Source organism: Athene cunicularia (assembly GCF_003259725.1).
Source record: "Athene cunicularia isolate RWA chromosome 2 unlocalized genomic scaffold, athCun1 chr2_part1, whole genome shotgun sequence".
Classification (NCBI taxonomy): Eukaryota; Metazoa; Chordata; class Aves; order Strigiformes; family Strigidae; genus Athene; species Athene cunicularia.
In genome coordinates this window covers 108,360,739-108,377,735 of record NW_020799095.1, presented here as the reverse complement: position 1 = coordinate 108,377,735, position 16,997 = coordinate 108,360,739, and the positions used below count along the sequence as shown (strand labels likewise).

The following is a 16,997-nucleotide window of genomic DNA, read 5'->3' as shown; positions in this document are numbered from 1 at the left end:
TTGGGTGAAACAGCTAGCAAATGCTACACACATATAATGGAGCCAAAAGGTATATGCAGCTGCAAGCACCTTCTCTTTGGGATTAATGTTACTAACTACTCTTTTCAGGTTTGTTTGCTGAAGGGTCACCATATGCCAAGACTACTCTTTCTTTCTTGTAGCCTTTAATGAAAATCTGGATAGTTTAACAGGAGTAAGGATGTTTTGCTATGTCTTGCAAGTATGAGCACATTTTCTCTTTGTTCATATAGTTTCTTGCAGTATGATGCAGGCATTCCCGAAGGCAATGGCAAGTCCCAGTTTCTATTCCCACAGTGCTGCTACAAAACGGCTTCTTACCAACAGCCCATTTTCAGGTTGCATGTGAACACGTTTAGCAGGACATAATGGTTCAAATGAGAACCAAAGTTCTGTGCTCTGTTGTGAGGAGCTTGTGGTGCCCTAACTCCAGCTCTCCATCCAGATATCTTGGTATCAATCGAAAATAACCAAGGCATTTCTCTGCTCGTGTCTTAATTTTATTCTGGGTTTGTATTTTCTGGGGGAATTGAAAACTGAACCCTCCACCACTCTAATATAATGGTTTAACATAAATTTGGATAACAACTCACCTTCTGTTTGCAAAAGGACTTCCTGAGGGAACGGAGTGGGAGAAGAGTGTGTCATTCATGCTGGTTACAGGTCGAGGGGGCCTAGAAAGCGGCAAAATATCCAGTTGCATTAATTTTGCACAAAAGAAAACAAATCAGCAACAGTATTTCAAGAGAATTAAATTAGCTTCTTGTTAAAGTAATATTACTACTAGCATCTTCTGCTTTAAGTAGCAATAGTTCCAAATCAAAGATGCTGTGTTTTTAACCAGAAGTTGATAAAAACACGTTGCTACTTAGGCCTGGAAAGAAATAATACTTTTGTGTGTGCTGAGGTGAGTCTTTAGCAACTTGCTTGATTTTCTTCTTGCTTTGGCAAAATAACTGCTATGCCATTTTTTTCTTTCCAGAACCTGTAGCCTACAGTGCAGTTGTTGCTTTCAACCAGCTATGCTGAGCACTGGCAGCAGGTTCACTGTGGCAGCATGGAGGTCTGCAGGGGGTAACTGCCAATAAATTACACATCTTTTCATGAGGTTATCCCTGGCACTAAGCTCCATGCTACCATATTTACATAGTGACCCATAGCCCTCAGTGTCCCATAAAATGCATGTAGAACTAAACTGATTTAACTGCAAAGCTTTTCAACTGGTACATCAAACCTCCAAATAAAAATTTAAAGTAAGTATCCAGTTTAAGAGGATCCATTAATAACAATGGTTTTATTATTACATTCTTTATTTCCTGCTCTCACTAAAAATGAAATGAGAAGGAATATTTCCTCTGCTTTTATTGTCTACTCTTAAAAAATATTTTGTGCATAGTTTTTTCTTCTGTATTCATTAAGGAGAAATTTCCCCTTTTTAATGGACTTCTTATGCAACACTGGGCAAAAGATATAGACTCTCTGGAAAAACTAAAAAATAGTCATTAAAATCACAGGGTTTTTAACCAGATATGAGCAGAACCTGAAGCCATATATAATTCAGACTTTAAATTGTCCAGATTTCAAATAGGTTAATATACCCTTTAAGGTCTGTGAAAAATCTGTCTTGCTTTCCGAATTCTGCAGATGTGCAAATCGAAATATAGTAGCCACCTGCAAAATACTCACTGGGCTCCAACTGTGCAAGACAACCGGTCATCGAAACCATTTGTAAGAAACGAAGAAAGCCAGTTCTGCACAGAAATGAACTATTACTGTATGTTCTCTTTCTTATTTTGTAACTGTTAGAGAACAAGAATAAATATGGGCTTTGACAAGTTCAAATTGATTTCTCAGCATGACAATACCACACTAATTTTAAGAAGTTTAAAAATGGGAACGGAAATATGTAGGACTTGGCATGTTTTTTATTTATATGAAAATATAATTTTAGCTTAACCCTGCATCTGTAGACTCACACTCAAGTTCTGATCAGTCATGAATTTGAGAAGCAGCACTTGTTGCCCTATGTACTTATGGAGAAGTGTTTAATATTATTTTTCATGTACTCCATCAGAGGTAGGAAGAGCTTGGATGAGGCCATGATCAGAGCCAGTTCACTGGAAAGGTCTGTTGTGATATGAGTCTTCAAATACAGAGATTTGGAAATAAACTTTGAGAGAATATTCAGAAACTAATTTTATTTAATGGGTAATCAACTGGTATTTTGTAGCCTGAGAATTGTAAACTGATAATTGATGCAGGAGAAACAGTTCACACCAACTACATTTGACTACTGCATTTTTCTTTTTCTCTATGTAATCAGTGAACACATTCAAAAACTAATCTGGCACAGGCTGGGGTTTCTGAAAGATGGGTCCAACCCTGGGCTGTGGAGTTCTCAACAGCACAGGAGAGGGGAGGAGAGGCTGGTTACCAACAGTGTTCCAGAGGAGAAGGCAGGAAGAGTGCTCCCTTGCAGAGCTTGGGCTCTGCTTTGCCTTGTACCTAGTCTACCTCTGCTGACTGAGTAGGAAGTGGGTATCACAGAATCATCATCAAGGTTGGAAAAGACCTTGTAGATCATCCAGTCCAACCATTGATTGGGTATGTGGCACCCATGGATTTCAGCAGATCACCACATACACACTTCAGGTTAATGTCTTCTCTAATCTTCATCTCAAAACAGGGGTGGAAGAGAAAATCTCTAACTGCACAAAGAGCTCTTCCCTTTCACTCTCTCTGTATTCAAAGACAATTATTTATTTGGCTCTGGATTCTGATAAAAAGTTGAGGGTTGGTAATGATGAGATTACTGCATTTTTTCCAAGCTTCTTCCTCCAGTAAGTGTATTAAAGAAGAAAAATACTCACCAAGTATCTCTTTTGCAGCCAAAATGAAATGGAAAAGAGATCATTAATTAAACTGTCAGTTTATTATGAATGTGGTCTAAGTAGTGCATTGGACACACTCCATTCTTATGACCCTGATTCTGCACAAAGCATGAGAGTCTATATGCTTAAAAGGTCATTGATTTGTTTACATATGCAGAGTTACTCTTGTGTACAAATGTCTATGAACTCCAAGACTTTGCTAAGGTTTTGTGATTAGCATTAGTTTGTCAATTCTTACGTGAAGAAAGCTGTATTAAACTAATCTGAGCTTTCCCAAGGCAAGTTTCTTAAAGGCTGTCATATTCCTCAGGTTAGAGTTTGAATATCAAATGGATGTTCAAACACACATATACAGTTGTGTGATAAGACAAGAACAGCAGACTTCATGGTAAAGCAAAGGAAAACTCTTGACTATAAATGTGTACCCTTCTGAGGTTATTTCTAAACTTCTGGAAGTGAGTGATCAAGCTTTCTTAAAAAAGTGAGCTGATGATACTCAAACAACTTTCCTCGAGGATGTAGAAAACAATACTATTGAAATATGCTATGTAATAAATGCATGTTACGGCATAACACATATCCACAGTAATAAATCAGATTAAATAAGAGGAGTTTTCCAAGTGTTCCATGCTGGTCTAACCTCTTCACACTGATGTCAAAAATAATACTCCCACAGGCTTAGATGGAAACAAAGTCAGGCCAGTGAAGGATGCATTTGAAAAATACCTCCATGATGCACTGGCCATGCCATTTATAATCTCTGTAGTCTGGTGTTTCTTTTTTGTTGCCAATCTTATGTATAGAAAGGAAAAATGACCACTCCATCAGTGGGAGAGTTCCTCCATCGGGTTAATGATGCCTTGATAACTGCTTCTCTAGATGAGCCTTAGATGTGTTTTACTTAATTGAAAATTTTGTGTGGCACCACTAAACCAAAAAAACCCCAGGCAGTCTTTCTGTCTGGTACCACCCAAAGGTGGAATAACAGGAAAAAGCAAAGGCTGTCTAGTAATGCAGAGAGTACTTGTCCCCACTTAAGATAGAAGCTAAGAAAAGGATACTGTTTTGTTGCCAAAATTCTTCCATTTAATGCACACATAAAACTCTGTTTGCCTGGATTCCTGCCCAGAGCTGTTTCTCTCAACTTCCATTATGTTTAAAAATAAAAATCACATCAGTGAGAAGATATTCTCAATGAGGCACTGTAGCATATCTCTCCTCTCAGTTAATTTATGTGAGTTATGCTGTAGATCATGCTACCTCCACAACTTAAAGGTTTTTCACTCATGTATCATTATAGCCAATATATATTGCCATTATATTGCCTTCAGTCTACGAATAAAGAGAAACTCTATCATAAAACAAAATAGATGGTGGTTTGTTCTCACATCCAATCACTCTAAATTATGTCTGGATAGTTAGGAAGAAGGGAAGGTGTTAATTTCACAGCAAAGATTTGGAACAGATCCTACTCAATTATGGTACCTTTCCCTTGCCTTGCCTAAATGCATTTAATCTACTAACTGTAGCCCAGTTTTCACTACTCATGATCTTCTGACATACTCCCAGGCCTTTGAAGGCCCCAGCCAACAGGGAACAGAGGCTTGTTTCCCCTTCAGTTTCATGCTCCCTGTCTCTTTGCAATTGTCTTAAGGATAGCCAAAATCTGCCCCATGAAATGATTGCTTGCCAGAAGAGACAGGCTTTTATACCACACAGCAGTGCGGTAGCTCAGCAGATCCAACTCCAGATGACTTCTTCCAAAGAACGTCTTCCCATTACACCTCTATAAAGAGGTGCAGGGGTTTTAACTGACAGTTGAGTGTAACAGGGATTTGGCATTACGTATCTGTCAGAGGCACCATGTGTCTGAAGAGCAGAGAACTCTTTTACGCATTGAGAAAGTTCTGCTACAAACACACAAGGAGGACCATCAGCTTGATTTAGCCTTAAAATGTCAGGTAGGTTAGGTGAACTTTCCAGGTGTCGCACAGCCCACAGCCCTTAAAGATGCTACATACAAACACTCAGTACTGACAAAAGTAAGTAGGTATAATAATTACAGACTGGAATAGTTCCAGCAGCCAGAAATACAGATATGCAGCATGCAAATACAATTTTAATGGCTGCTGCCTGAAATGCTTCAGTCAGGCCCCCTGAGAAGATATTAAGAAATATATTTTCTTAAGAAATATATCCGAATGAGAGAAATACTTTAAAGACAGCATTTTTTAATAATTTTTCCAAGTTAATGTCTTTGTAACTTTCTTCCAATCAACGTCTTCATTCGTCCTGAATTCTATGGAAAATTTAACTTTTTTTTTTTTTTTTAAGGACCCAGGAAACAAAGGTAAAACAAACAGATGAGAAAATCTGAGCAACTGCCACTATGGGCAGCGAATGCACTTTAGAAAAAAAATTTCCCAAGTGGTAATTTCCCCACCCTGCACAAACGCATTTTCTTTCTGCTTTGAGCTTCTTGACTCCTGAACAGAAAAATTAGTGACACAAACTACTGTATCAAAAATAATTTTGCTTTCCCAAAACATCAAAACGTAAAGATAACAGAGTCCCTTCAAGTGACTTGGCAATTAAAGACACGCTTCTTATGCAGACTCATATAACTCTTCAGGGGTGGGCGAAGCCACAGCTCCATTAAAGTCAGTGAGAACTCTGACAATGATTTCAAAAAAAGTGGTTAGACTTCACTTTTCTCTGGCACCTCATGTCAAGACATACCTATGATACACTGAAGCTGAGAATTTCTAGACAACAAAACTGTTGTTCTTTTCATGAATACATCCCAAAGCGCTGAAACTCTATGAAATTGTATGAATATCTCTTGGGGAGAATGGGGGCATATCAACATTGTGTCCCAGTATTTGGTTATATGTACATATCCCACTGACTTTTCAAGTGAAGTCACACCAGAAGAACATTTTTAATACTAAATACCCCTATCAGCAAATTTGCACTTGTGATTCATTGAGCTCGACATGCCCCAGCTAACTCCTACTTTGTTCAGAGCTATAGTATCTACACTTGGTGTGAGCAACTCTTACAACAAAGCTTACTTTCTCTACAGCACACAGATACTTACACAATATGAGCCAGGTTTAGAGGTTTTTCAGGCTGGTCAGGGAACATTGGGTGCAAAGGTTCACGGCTGGAAGCACAGCTTAAAGACTTGCTAAGTGCATTAGTTAGCTTCTTAGCAGGTGATTTCTGGGAGGAACAAGGAAGGTAGAGGTAATCTGGACAAGTAAGGTGCATACTGTTTCTGCTATAGGAAGCACAAAACAACAGGAGGCTCTAGGGCTTGCACACCTATCAACTGACATCCCCCTTGCCTCCCTCCCACTCCAAGAGTCTGGTAAGGCAAAGACTGCTCAGTTTGGAGGAAAGATTACTCTTACCTTCAGGGGCCTTCAGAATAATGGGCTTGGGGGGTATATCTATATGGACAGATGCAATTGCCATGGCTGTTTTGCAATGCTGCACTCAGGTAGTACTGAATGAAGGACAGCACAAAGTTAAGCATCACCTGGACGGGAGCTGGCTCTATCTTGGAAGTGCAAGCAAAACAAACCCGTGTACGCCTGCCCCTATAGATACAATGTATGGGACACCGTCTCCTTCCTCACTGTGGGCCAGGACAAGGCTGCCATATTCTTTCTCCTCACTTGTATTTCCCTCAGCTCCAGCACCCTGTACTGTTTAGCTGCTGTTATAAAGCTCTTCTTTCACCTCCCACAGCCACTGCAGCACCTGCCACACTGGGGAATGGGAAATCTGAGACATGTGCATGGCAGGAATTGCCCCACCATGGTGACAGTGCACCAGAAGAGGCTGACCTATTGTCACTGTCACCAAAAGATGGGGAGGCTCACAACAAGAAACATGCTTTTCACCCTGAAATTCCATCAGCAAGTCTAAAAAAACCTCCCAGTATTTTCTGCTTTCTAGTTTTGTTTGGACACTCTTTGCAGCTGAACGTTTTTCTAAGGAAGGGCTCAGAGACCTAAGGACGTCTTTTAGGTTGTGTGAGAGATTCTCTGGGAATCCAACCCACCTCTCTGTGATTCAGCTTCTCTGCCAGTAAAGCAGGGGTGCTGGTCCTCACACTGTGCCCTCCCTCCAAAATACAGCTCTACATGCTGAAATTTAAAAATCTTTTTGGAACTTAACAGGAGTGGAATTGCATTTGTGCATACACATCCTGCATTGACTTATGACTGTAATCAAGATAATGAAATATTTCTATTACAGAAATCCAACCTAAATATGTAAAATTCAGGCTTTTTCTCTTTCATTATAAATGTGATTTCACTATGAATTGTGTTCCAGTGCACCCATGAACACCTTTAATCTGCATGTGGAGCTCAATATGGATGCCTTACGGAGAATACTAACTAGGTTTGAACAAATGCTAAAGAACGCTACAGAAAGGCAATTTCAAACTTGAAGCAAAACATTTGTTTCTGACAAGGAAACATTTGAAACCACTAGGCATGTAGTCACATTTTTGTCTTCCGCTGAGCAGAAATCTTAAGTTTTCCAATTACTTCCTACCTATAATTACAGCTCCCTGGTTACAGTGAAAAATGATTTTATAGCACAAATTGCCGTTAGGAATGGAGTCAGAGCTATGTAGTGGGCACTCTTCTATTCAGAGTCTAAACTCAAGCCATTCGTGTCTATGCAACAAGCAGCAATTAGGACCCACAAAAACAGTGGGATACAGTGCAGGGCTGTGTGACTGGCATACAGAGCAAACCATGTCAAATTTAACCCTTGCCTGCTCCATCAAAACATGCATTTTAAAAGTGTTAAGCTTCAGAACTTTGTTAAAAAATATACATAAAGCGCTGTACAAATGTGAGCTGTTGCTATATGCATAATTTTCTGTTTTTTTGGTAATAATATACTTTTTTGCAATATTTGAGGTTAGTTAGGATTTTCTGCTGGTCTCTGGATTTGAACCCTGAAGGACTGGGTTGCTTCACAATCAAGCTTTGCTCCAGTCCGCAGAGAGCTTAGCTCCCAGGTCTGATGCCCTTCAGAGAAGATTAAGGTAGCTCTTGATACTTTTCTTTCAGCTTACAGAAAGCATTGAATTATTTTGTTTAACAACAAAAAGATTCAAGTGTGTTTTTCTCTACAGTAAACACTATTGTGGATCTAAGCCTGTGATCACACTCAAATCTACCGTGCCAGGACTATCTGAAATGCTACACATATGCTGCAGCCACTAGACTGAAAATATTGATGAATGAGCATTAAGTATTCATAATTTCATTTACAAGTAGCCAAACAAAGCAAGCCAATGATGATTTTACCATGAGTCCTGTGGGAACAGGAGAAACTGCTGTGAGCCTGGTGCCCTGCTGCCAGCCCCTCCTGCCCTGCCCTCCCCGCGGCACGCACCGCCACAGGCGCCCCAGATCCTCACCCAGAAAAGACCATTCCCACCTCTGTACTCTCCTGACAGCTCCCAAGGCCGAAGCCTCCCTGACGGGGTCGCCAATCCGAACTAGCAGCCTGGCTCCTGGCCTCCCTGTGCCAGACAGCTGCCCGGAGATGAAGCCGGGGGCTTCTCCGCTGGCTGGAGGGCTAAGCAGTCTGCAGCAAGGCGCGAGTCTTCCCTTACCCATGACGTGTACTCTTTCATTTGGTGCTGGTTGCTGTGGGAACCGCTGGCATGGCCCCTCCAGAAGCAGTCCTGACAGAGCTGGTAATTGTGACACTGCTGGCAGCGGTAGCGAAACCCCATCATGCTCTCGCTGTGGCAGTAGGAACACTCGACAGGATGGAAGACTGCACAGGAGAGAAAAACGCTGAGCCATAAACCAAAGCAGAGAAACCCCCAGCAAAAGTTCACAAAGCCCCAAACTGAAGACCGAATCCCTTCTTTGTTTCTAGCAATCTGCAGCATCGGATGCTGCCTACAGCTCTGACCCGTGAAAACTCAAGTAGCCTCTCAGCAACCTGTGCTGATCCACAGGCAATGCTTCCTACACTGGGCACCAAATTCTTCATGACTTCTGAGCTGATTCCTGCACCTCCTGCTTGCCGCAGTGAAAGTGTGTTCAGTGTCTAACAAAATATATGGTAGAGGAAATTTTTAAGTGGGAAAATCCACTGCATTCTTCAGCTGCGTTACTGTGAGGATGATGAGACACTGGCACAGGTTGCCCAGAGAGGTTTTGGCTGCCCCCTCCATGGCAGTGTTCAAGGCCAGGCTGGATGAGGTTTTTGAGCAACCTGATCTACTGAAGGGTGTCCCTGTCCATGGCAGGGGGGTTGGAACTAGATGATCTTTAAGGTCCCCCCCAACTCAACCCACTCTATGATTCTATTCTATAATACCAGGGGAAGCTGAAAGTTTTGCTGTGCTGTGAGGATCTAAAGTGATGCATCTTGGACATAAAGACAAACTCAGCTGTCTGATTACTGGAAGCACAAAAGTGTACTTAGGCATGCTGTCTCTTCATTACTGCTGTCTCAACTGTCCAACTGGCATCGTTTAGGTACCTATATATGGAGTTGAACACTCTGAATCTGGCTTTCGATGCCCAGTTTTGGAAAGCTGGCCTTCGAAGAGACCTGTGTGGTTCTGTTCTCTGTTCCACTCAGAAGCAGACAGTAACAAGGATGCGAGTCGCTGAGCACGCTAAGGCTCTAACTGAGATTCTGAAGCCACTTCCTGGCAATAGCGCTACTTCTGTTCCTCTCTCCTTGCTACAGCATGTACCCCATTTACCATGGGGTACTAAACAGCTTGTTGTTCCCAGGCACCTTCTGCTTTTCAGTTGTAAGGTTCAGGCTGGGAGGATTCGGATCAGTGCTGAGTGTGTCAGGGTTTAATACCCTGCCAGAATTTCACAGCAAAAGGGTTAGTGCTCTAGGCTGGGAGAGTGCAAAGCTGGTAAGGGACAGAGACGGATGACAAGAGCTTGAGGAAGGTGAGGTAGATAGGTAGCTCTGTAGCCAAGAAGGATTCTGGAACTTCATCTTATGCACCTCGGTGCCTTTCAATGGAAGAAAGATTTATTTAGTACAAGAACACGTATGACTTCCTCCTTCTCCTTTTATCACCAAAAAATGGCTGCACACCGCCCCTTCCACCAGCCCCCTTTTTTTGATGGAAAATAGTATAAATATTTCTATTGCCTAGCAGGATGAGTATGTATGATCTTATCTTCCTCCTGCCACCCTCCCCTGGCTTCTTTTACCCTACAGCATCCCAAAGCTTCAGTTATGCTAGAGGTAAACCTTCAAGGGAGCAACAACACAAGAATACAATAAGCCCCTTACACAACAACCTCTAAGACAAAACACTGGGCTGTAAAATTGTTTTAAAAAAATCTATTTATCTTGTAAATTAATATTTTAAAATTTTTGTAAAAACTTCCTCCATTTTTAACTCTTCCTTTTCCTAGATTTAAAGTGTTGGATTAATAACTGTCAGTATCACTGCCTCCTGATGATCATGAGCAAGAAATGCCACATTATAAACAAGTACACCCAGATCATAAGACAGTAAAAAGGCATTTCTTGTCCCATGTTTTTTTTCTACTTAATACTAACAGTGCTAGTCCTTCTGGACAGCAGAAGCCAGCTGCATTGGAGCTGGGGAACTCCTCCAGATGGACAGAGTTTGTGGGCTGCAATTTGGTGGTGTATACAGTGAGATGAAATGCATGAGCTTTCTAGCTCTGCCCCTGCACTTTCTGTGTGGCCAGCACCTTCTACCTTCATATACTGTTTCTGTAGAAGGTTTGGTACATCTGTGAGTCTGTGAACTTTTCCCCAGGTGTTCAGTAAGTTGGAAGGCGGAGGAAGATGTTACTATCCAGGGACATGCAACATACACTGTGCAATAATCAAAAGAATTGATCTTCATGGTCCTTTCCTGTCTTAAAATGTGATCTACTCATTTTGGGGAAAGAGAACCCTTGAGGAGAAAAAGGCATCTCACAGTTAAATCCTCATCTTCCACACAAACAAAGGATAAGGATGAATCTGGAACTTCCTTTTCGGAGTATATTGCCTGGCAGTGTAGGTTTAGGAGATTCTTCATAAGGATCTTTTGGCCGGTATTTTGCACTGCACTGGACATCTCCTGCCAAGAATGCTGCATGAACGGAAAATGCCAAGCTGTTCCTTCTCTGCTGCCATATGTCATAGCTAATAAAAGTTGTGGCCTTGATAGTTTACCAAATAGAAGTGTGTGAATGGACCAAGTCCTGTTGCTCTTTGCTTACCCAGAGCACAGGAGGAGAGGAGATGATCAGGATAATATCCTGAGCATAGCAAAAATTAAGCCACATTCCTGGCCAAATGACCAACAGGATTCTTTAAATATTTTACCAGTGACTGTAAAAATAACACACGGAATCAACAAAGGCAGTACAGTAGCTCCTACAAAACCATTTTTTTACTTTTGTAACTGGCTTTTGGCAGAAGCTCTTACTTACCATTTTCAACATTTGCCAGTCGATGCAGAAGTGGTAACCACACCAGACACTGTGGCGGGGGATCAGACATGAGGGTATCCAAGAAAGTGTTTAATGTGACTTTTTTCTGCTCAAACAAGCAAACAAACATGCACAAAGAATCAGTAGTTAGACATATCAAAATGGTTTTATCCTGTCCTTACAGAAATGCTTGGGAGCAAGTTCCAGACACTGTTTCCTCGTAGCCCTGGTTTACTAAAAAGAACAAGTGATACTAGCAAAGCCTTTCCAGATTATTTTTAGTAGTTCCAATGTATACTACTGATGACTAGCAGTCCTTTTCACAAGGCTGGGTTAGAGACACCTAGCTCCCACTCACTTCAAGACTCTCTTCTAAAAGTCATTGCCTGAAGATGCTTTGTGAATAAGGTTGGCATTCAACTCTTCATGTTTTCATGTGTTTTGAGTACCCTATAATGAGTACAAATGCATGCAGGGTATCACTATGCATTACCAATTTTCACATGAAAACTCACTGCAAAGAATGACTGATGGTACTCCAACAAAGAAAATGAAAGAAAATAACAGGGGAGTATAATTTCAAAACATATATAAGGTAAGGACAGACTATCACAGGCAATTGTGCTACTATAATTTAAGAAACTATACTAGTCTGTTGAGTGATGGCAACTAATTATGGGTGAGCTCTGATTGTGGGTTGTTGTGTTTGCATACACTTGAAGACTACAACTGTTCCTAAACTCTCCACACCTGTAAGCTCTTAAAGATCTATTCCTCTTTATCTTTCAAAGCAATTTAAACTCGAAAATATCCCTGTTTATTTTAAAAATGTAATCTAGGGCATTATATTTCTAGGTGTCTGGAGAAAGTCCTCACAAATCCTAGTTCATTTGTTCTTTCAGACATGTAGGTGATATTTCAGCCTGAGATATCTCCATCAGAAATACATGCTCTTTCCTATGTAATATACTGGATACCTAAGTGAGTACTAAAGTACACACCTACTGGGTGGTCAAGGACAGAGAGTCCTTAAGAAATCAGCAACTAAGCCCTCCTTTAAAATAAAATTAAGATGCAAAAATATTGAGCCCTGTTGAGACTGGGTACAGATATAATTTGTAGACATACATATTTAAGTAGCATCCCCATATCCAAAGGGATTGCTAAATTTTCATATCTGATTGCATAAGCTACTGCTTTAACTTGCTAAAGAACTGTGGTTACCCCATGAGGAAGCAAAACAGCAGCTATGCAGTGACATGTATCATCTCTGTGTGTTGTGGAGTGCTTTTAAAAGCTGAGATTTCCAGATGGAGAGTCTGTGCTGCATTTATATACAACTGCCATCAGATGTGAAGAAAATAATTATTTCTGTTATACACTGAGTGATCAGTGGAAAACATCGTGCTCTGTAACAGTCTCAGGGCTGAAATATTGCAAGATATTGGGAAATCTATAAAGATATTTGTCCCTAGGAGAAGAGAAAATACTTCAGGCTAGTTGGGAAAATGGTCTTGGTTCTTTAATGAACAGAAACAGCCAGAATGTGAGCTCTAAATCTCACTGAAATACTATCTTTTCCCACAATACCTACAGTACGAAAGTCCAATCAAACAGCTACCACCTGCTTGTTTTATGAATGATCTTTCCACCCATGGAGAGTGGATAACCACTTCCCAAATAGGCATCCTATGTTATAAGCATCAGATCACAGAAAACAATCTTTCTCTTGGAGATCTGCTGTGGATGTTTGGCCTGGCTTTGATGACCAATGTCACCAGCAAATGTCTGTGCTGTCTGCAGCAGAAATGAGAGCAGGAGAAAAGGCAGAGTGAAGTTTTGGAAAAGAAAGGTCCTCCAGTGCCCCATACTGCAGAGCTGAGTAGGCTTAAGTCTTCCCTCTGCTCTTGAAGGCAGATAAGCTGGCAGCCGGTCTAAAGAAGCAAATGGATGGGGAGACAAGAACAACTCTTCCACAGTGTAGTAGGCTTTTGAATGCAGCTATAATTTAAAACCTGATTTGCACCAAATAAAGCAACTTAGCTTCACTGGCAGCTTTATGGCTGAACTCCTCTGGTGGTCACTGATTTTATGGATTAGAGAGAGCAGTGTCCCTTAAAAGGACACCAGCAGAGCAATTTCCATACATTTTAAAAGGCATATTTTTCTCCTGCATTTTTGTTTCATCTGCTGGGAAAGTTGAAACTGAAAGCTGTTTTCTAAATATATGATACATGCAGATGGCGTCTAGGTTTGTGGAATAACACTTAGCCAAGTGCTAAGAAAATGAAGTTAGTGTCTATCCTTTTAGTTTGGGATAAAAAAAGAGAAATAAAGTGTTTTTTATAATAGCAACACTTTTAAAAGTATAATATCATATGAATCCTACCTATGGTGGTGATAAAACTCCTTTTTGAGCCAGAGCTTTGTATTCTGAAATATTAAGTCACTCGCTCTGGTATTTCTGTTCCATAAATTTGCTGATGAGGAAACACTGTTGTTTCTATTTGAATAGCCATTCAATCTAGCAGTGGTTCACAGACAGAGGAAAATACATGGTTTGATCAAATAAACCAGTACAATGGGGAATAATAAAAACATTTCTGCAATAGGAAAAATCCTTTCAGATGCAAACTGAAATGGATTTGACACCATGAGCAGAAGATCATTCCCAGAATTTTTTTGTTTCTTGAAATTGACGAATCTATATATCAGGGAGCTGAAAGGCGTCTGGTAAGCAAAAGTCATCCAGACTGAGAACAACAGCGAGAGTGCCAAATTTATCCCAAGGCATCAACTTCTGATAATGCTAAGTGCAATATGAGAGAGTGAAAGAACGATCTACAGTGTGACTAAGACTGTAAATATAATTTATCACAGTGTCATAAGGATATGTTGTTTTGAGTCTTGTTTCAAAACTCTGGTTCATCCCTAGTGAGGACATAATGAGAATTACATAAACTGAGTTTAAGTGAAATATTAGACTAGATTTACAAGAGTACTTGGCTGCCTACAGATGCAAAACAACAGCTTTGTAAATCTGCTGTGTACCTACATCAGTCAGAGAACTAATTCTCATTAGCTTTAAGTGGAGATTGTGAACTAAACCATCTAATGCCTGTTTGGAGACTGTTTCTTAAGGTACCTTAGCACATTTGGTCCCCTCATTTGAATGCAATGCCAATGAAAGTGCGATTTCTGATGGCTGCTCAGATAGAAAATGAGGCCTGAATGACATTTTTTCAAGGAAAGAAATTGCTTTTTCATCTTTAATAGCAGCATGTCCAACATGCAAAGCTTGAATGCCCTGTTGCCATGCAAGAGCACTTTTTTATTATTTGAATACAAAACTAGTAGAAGTCACTTCACTATGTAAATTCTTCAACATAAGATGAAGTGCGATCTTAAGTCTCCCTCTGTGAAACAAGACTAGTTTCACATATGCAAACATTGCCATTTAAAATGATTTGGAAGATGATTCAATAAATGAATTTCAACAATGTCTTTCCGTTGACTGGAGTGCCTATTGATTAGTGATGAAACTGAGAGAAAACAAAAAGTGAGACTCTATTTTACATGAAAATGACACTATTCCTGCTCCATTCAACTTATTTGTTCAACAGTATTCAGTTAGTGAATGGAAGGATAAAGAGAAAAAAACCCTAACTTTATTTGTAACTGTTCTCCAGTTTCAGCATCTTCCCTTACTTTATAGTTATGGAATTATACAGTGTGACATATGGGAAGAGCTAGAGGAATTATCTCTTTCTCCATTACAGAAGTGGAAAACCAGCCCAAATTATGGGATCTTTTGAAGTGCAAGCTATTAGCTGCAGTCAATGTACTGTACTCAGTGCACCTACAGAGTCTGGTGAGTTGTGGAAAAATCTCATCAATACATTGCTTTCCTGACCCTCTCATTGATCTCACCTCTAAGAGATGAGGGATTTTCTAATACCTCCTGACTCCCATTTTCAATAAAGGTTTAAGGTAATTTTCTTCTCACTCATAAACTTCTTCTGTGTGTACACCATCATCTGGAAAACATGTTGTTTGATTTTTTGGCGGGAGCTGAGCTTTGTATGGAGAAATTAAAGTCTCATACATGCTTATAGCAAAACCAGCTAACTGGAGTGGAGGATTGTATGTCTTGGGGTATTTATATCACCTAAATATAAGTATCTAATTTAGGTGCTTAAATTAGGAAGTTAGGGTCCTCATGCTCCCTAATTCAGTAAGTTAAGATCCCGCTCTGAATCAGTTTTTGACTAAGCTTCTCTCTCCTCCATGGCTTTATGGGGAACCTATAGAGACTAGCTAACCTACATGCCAGCAATTAGTGAAGTGGACCTCCCCTCCACCCAGCCATGTGTTTCTTGGGTGAATATGCACATATCTGTAAGAAAGGAAGAAAGTCTTGGCCTGCTGAGGGGTGAGTGAGATCCTGTGTTCTTGGATGCTCACTCTTCATTTACCTGTTGTGAGAAACAGGATTTTGCTGATTGCTCAGTATAACCAAATGAAGGCCCTTCAAAAACAGCCGTGGGCAGCTTGAGAACTTCCCGCAGAAACATGTCATATCTGCCATAAACCATCACTCCACTGGAGTCGGAAATCATTGAGAAAATATCTGAGGGGGAGAAAAGACAAGAAAAGGAAATGGTAGTTTCAGTGAGAGCTACAAATTTGCTCTGAATTAAGATCATCTGATTTGAAACAGAAGTGCTAACCAACACATTATGCTTATGGAACCCTCCACTATTATGGCATCTTTAATTATAACCCACCTCAATAGAAAACAAAAATAATGATCTACATATAAAAAAGAAGCAGATTTTTATATTAAAATATTCCTGCTTTTTTTCACTGTGTGTGGTCATTTTTTTTAAGCACAGTCTGATGCATGGCATGAGGCAGTAATTTAATTAGATAAGAAGGATCTAATTTGACAAGCTACGCAACATCAGCTTTTTGCCTACTGCCAGTTTACCATGTCAAATCTAAATCTCAACAATGAGCTCATTAAGTCAGTTGTTATTGTTTTGGACACACAAAGCACTGACGATCTTTCAAATGCATTACTTTTGACTCTTCTCCGTTTTTTGCTTTTTTGTTCATGTATAAAAATATCAGTTTTATTATTGCAGAGATGTATATTTATCAGCCTTTAATTTTCCCCTTGTTTAAAATTATCCTAAGCTTATCAGGGGATCACAGACTAAGGAACATTTGTAATTTTTCCGGGTGTCATGTCAGCTGCTTCATTTCCAGGAACCTGAAGGGCAGTTCTGACAATAGGACCCTGGGACTGCTGACCCGAAACATGAGCATCATACTCCAGCCTTCCGCTGGATCAACCCTGCTCCTCTTCTTTAAGCAGCCTAGGGAACAAAGCGTTCAATTTATAATTTATAATTTAAGTTCAATCTGCATCTGAGTTTCTACACAGAAATAATATATTTAAAAATGCCATAAAATCTGGAAGACTAAATTAGCACCTGGGATTTCTACTCGTCTACTCCAATCCACAACAATTTGCAAACTCAATTTTCTTTGGCAGTGGTAGAAGACTCAGAAGAAACTGAAAGTTGACATTAATCCTTTTGTC

General features: G+C 40.2%; 1 protein-coding gene across 15 annotated transcripts in view; it reads right to left on the bottom strand.

The window, feature by feature from the left end:
• The window catches only part of DTNA (dystrobrevin alpha), a 219,957-nt gene that overhangs the window by 42,454 nt on the left and 160,506 nt on the right, over window positions 1-16,997 (bottom strand). For 10 of the 15 annotated variants that reach the window (XM_026841319.1, XM_026841318.1, XM_026841315.1 and 7 more), the window contains 6 exons: window positions 15,865-16,019; window positions 11,390-11,495; window positions 8,560-8,726; window positions 6,010-6,134; window positions 2,889-2,897; window positions 612-692 (listed from right to left, as the gene is read on the bottom strand). In XM_026841319.1, the coding sequence (XP_026697120.1) occupies window positions 612-692; window positions 2,889-2,897; window positions 6,010-6,134; window positions 8,560-8,726; window positions 11,390-11,495; window positions 15,865-16,019 (643 nt within the window). The remainder of the gene's footprint in view (window positions 1-611; window positions 693-2,888; window positions 2,898-6,009; window positions 6,135-8,559; window positions 8,727-11,389; window positions 11,496-15,864; window positions 16,020-16,997) is intronic. The other 5 variants (XM_026841326.1, XM_026841316.1, XM_026841317.1 and 2 more) reach the window with 1 other exon arrangement.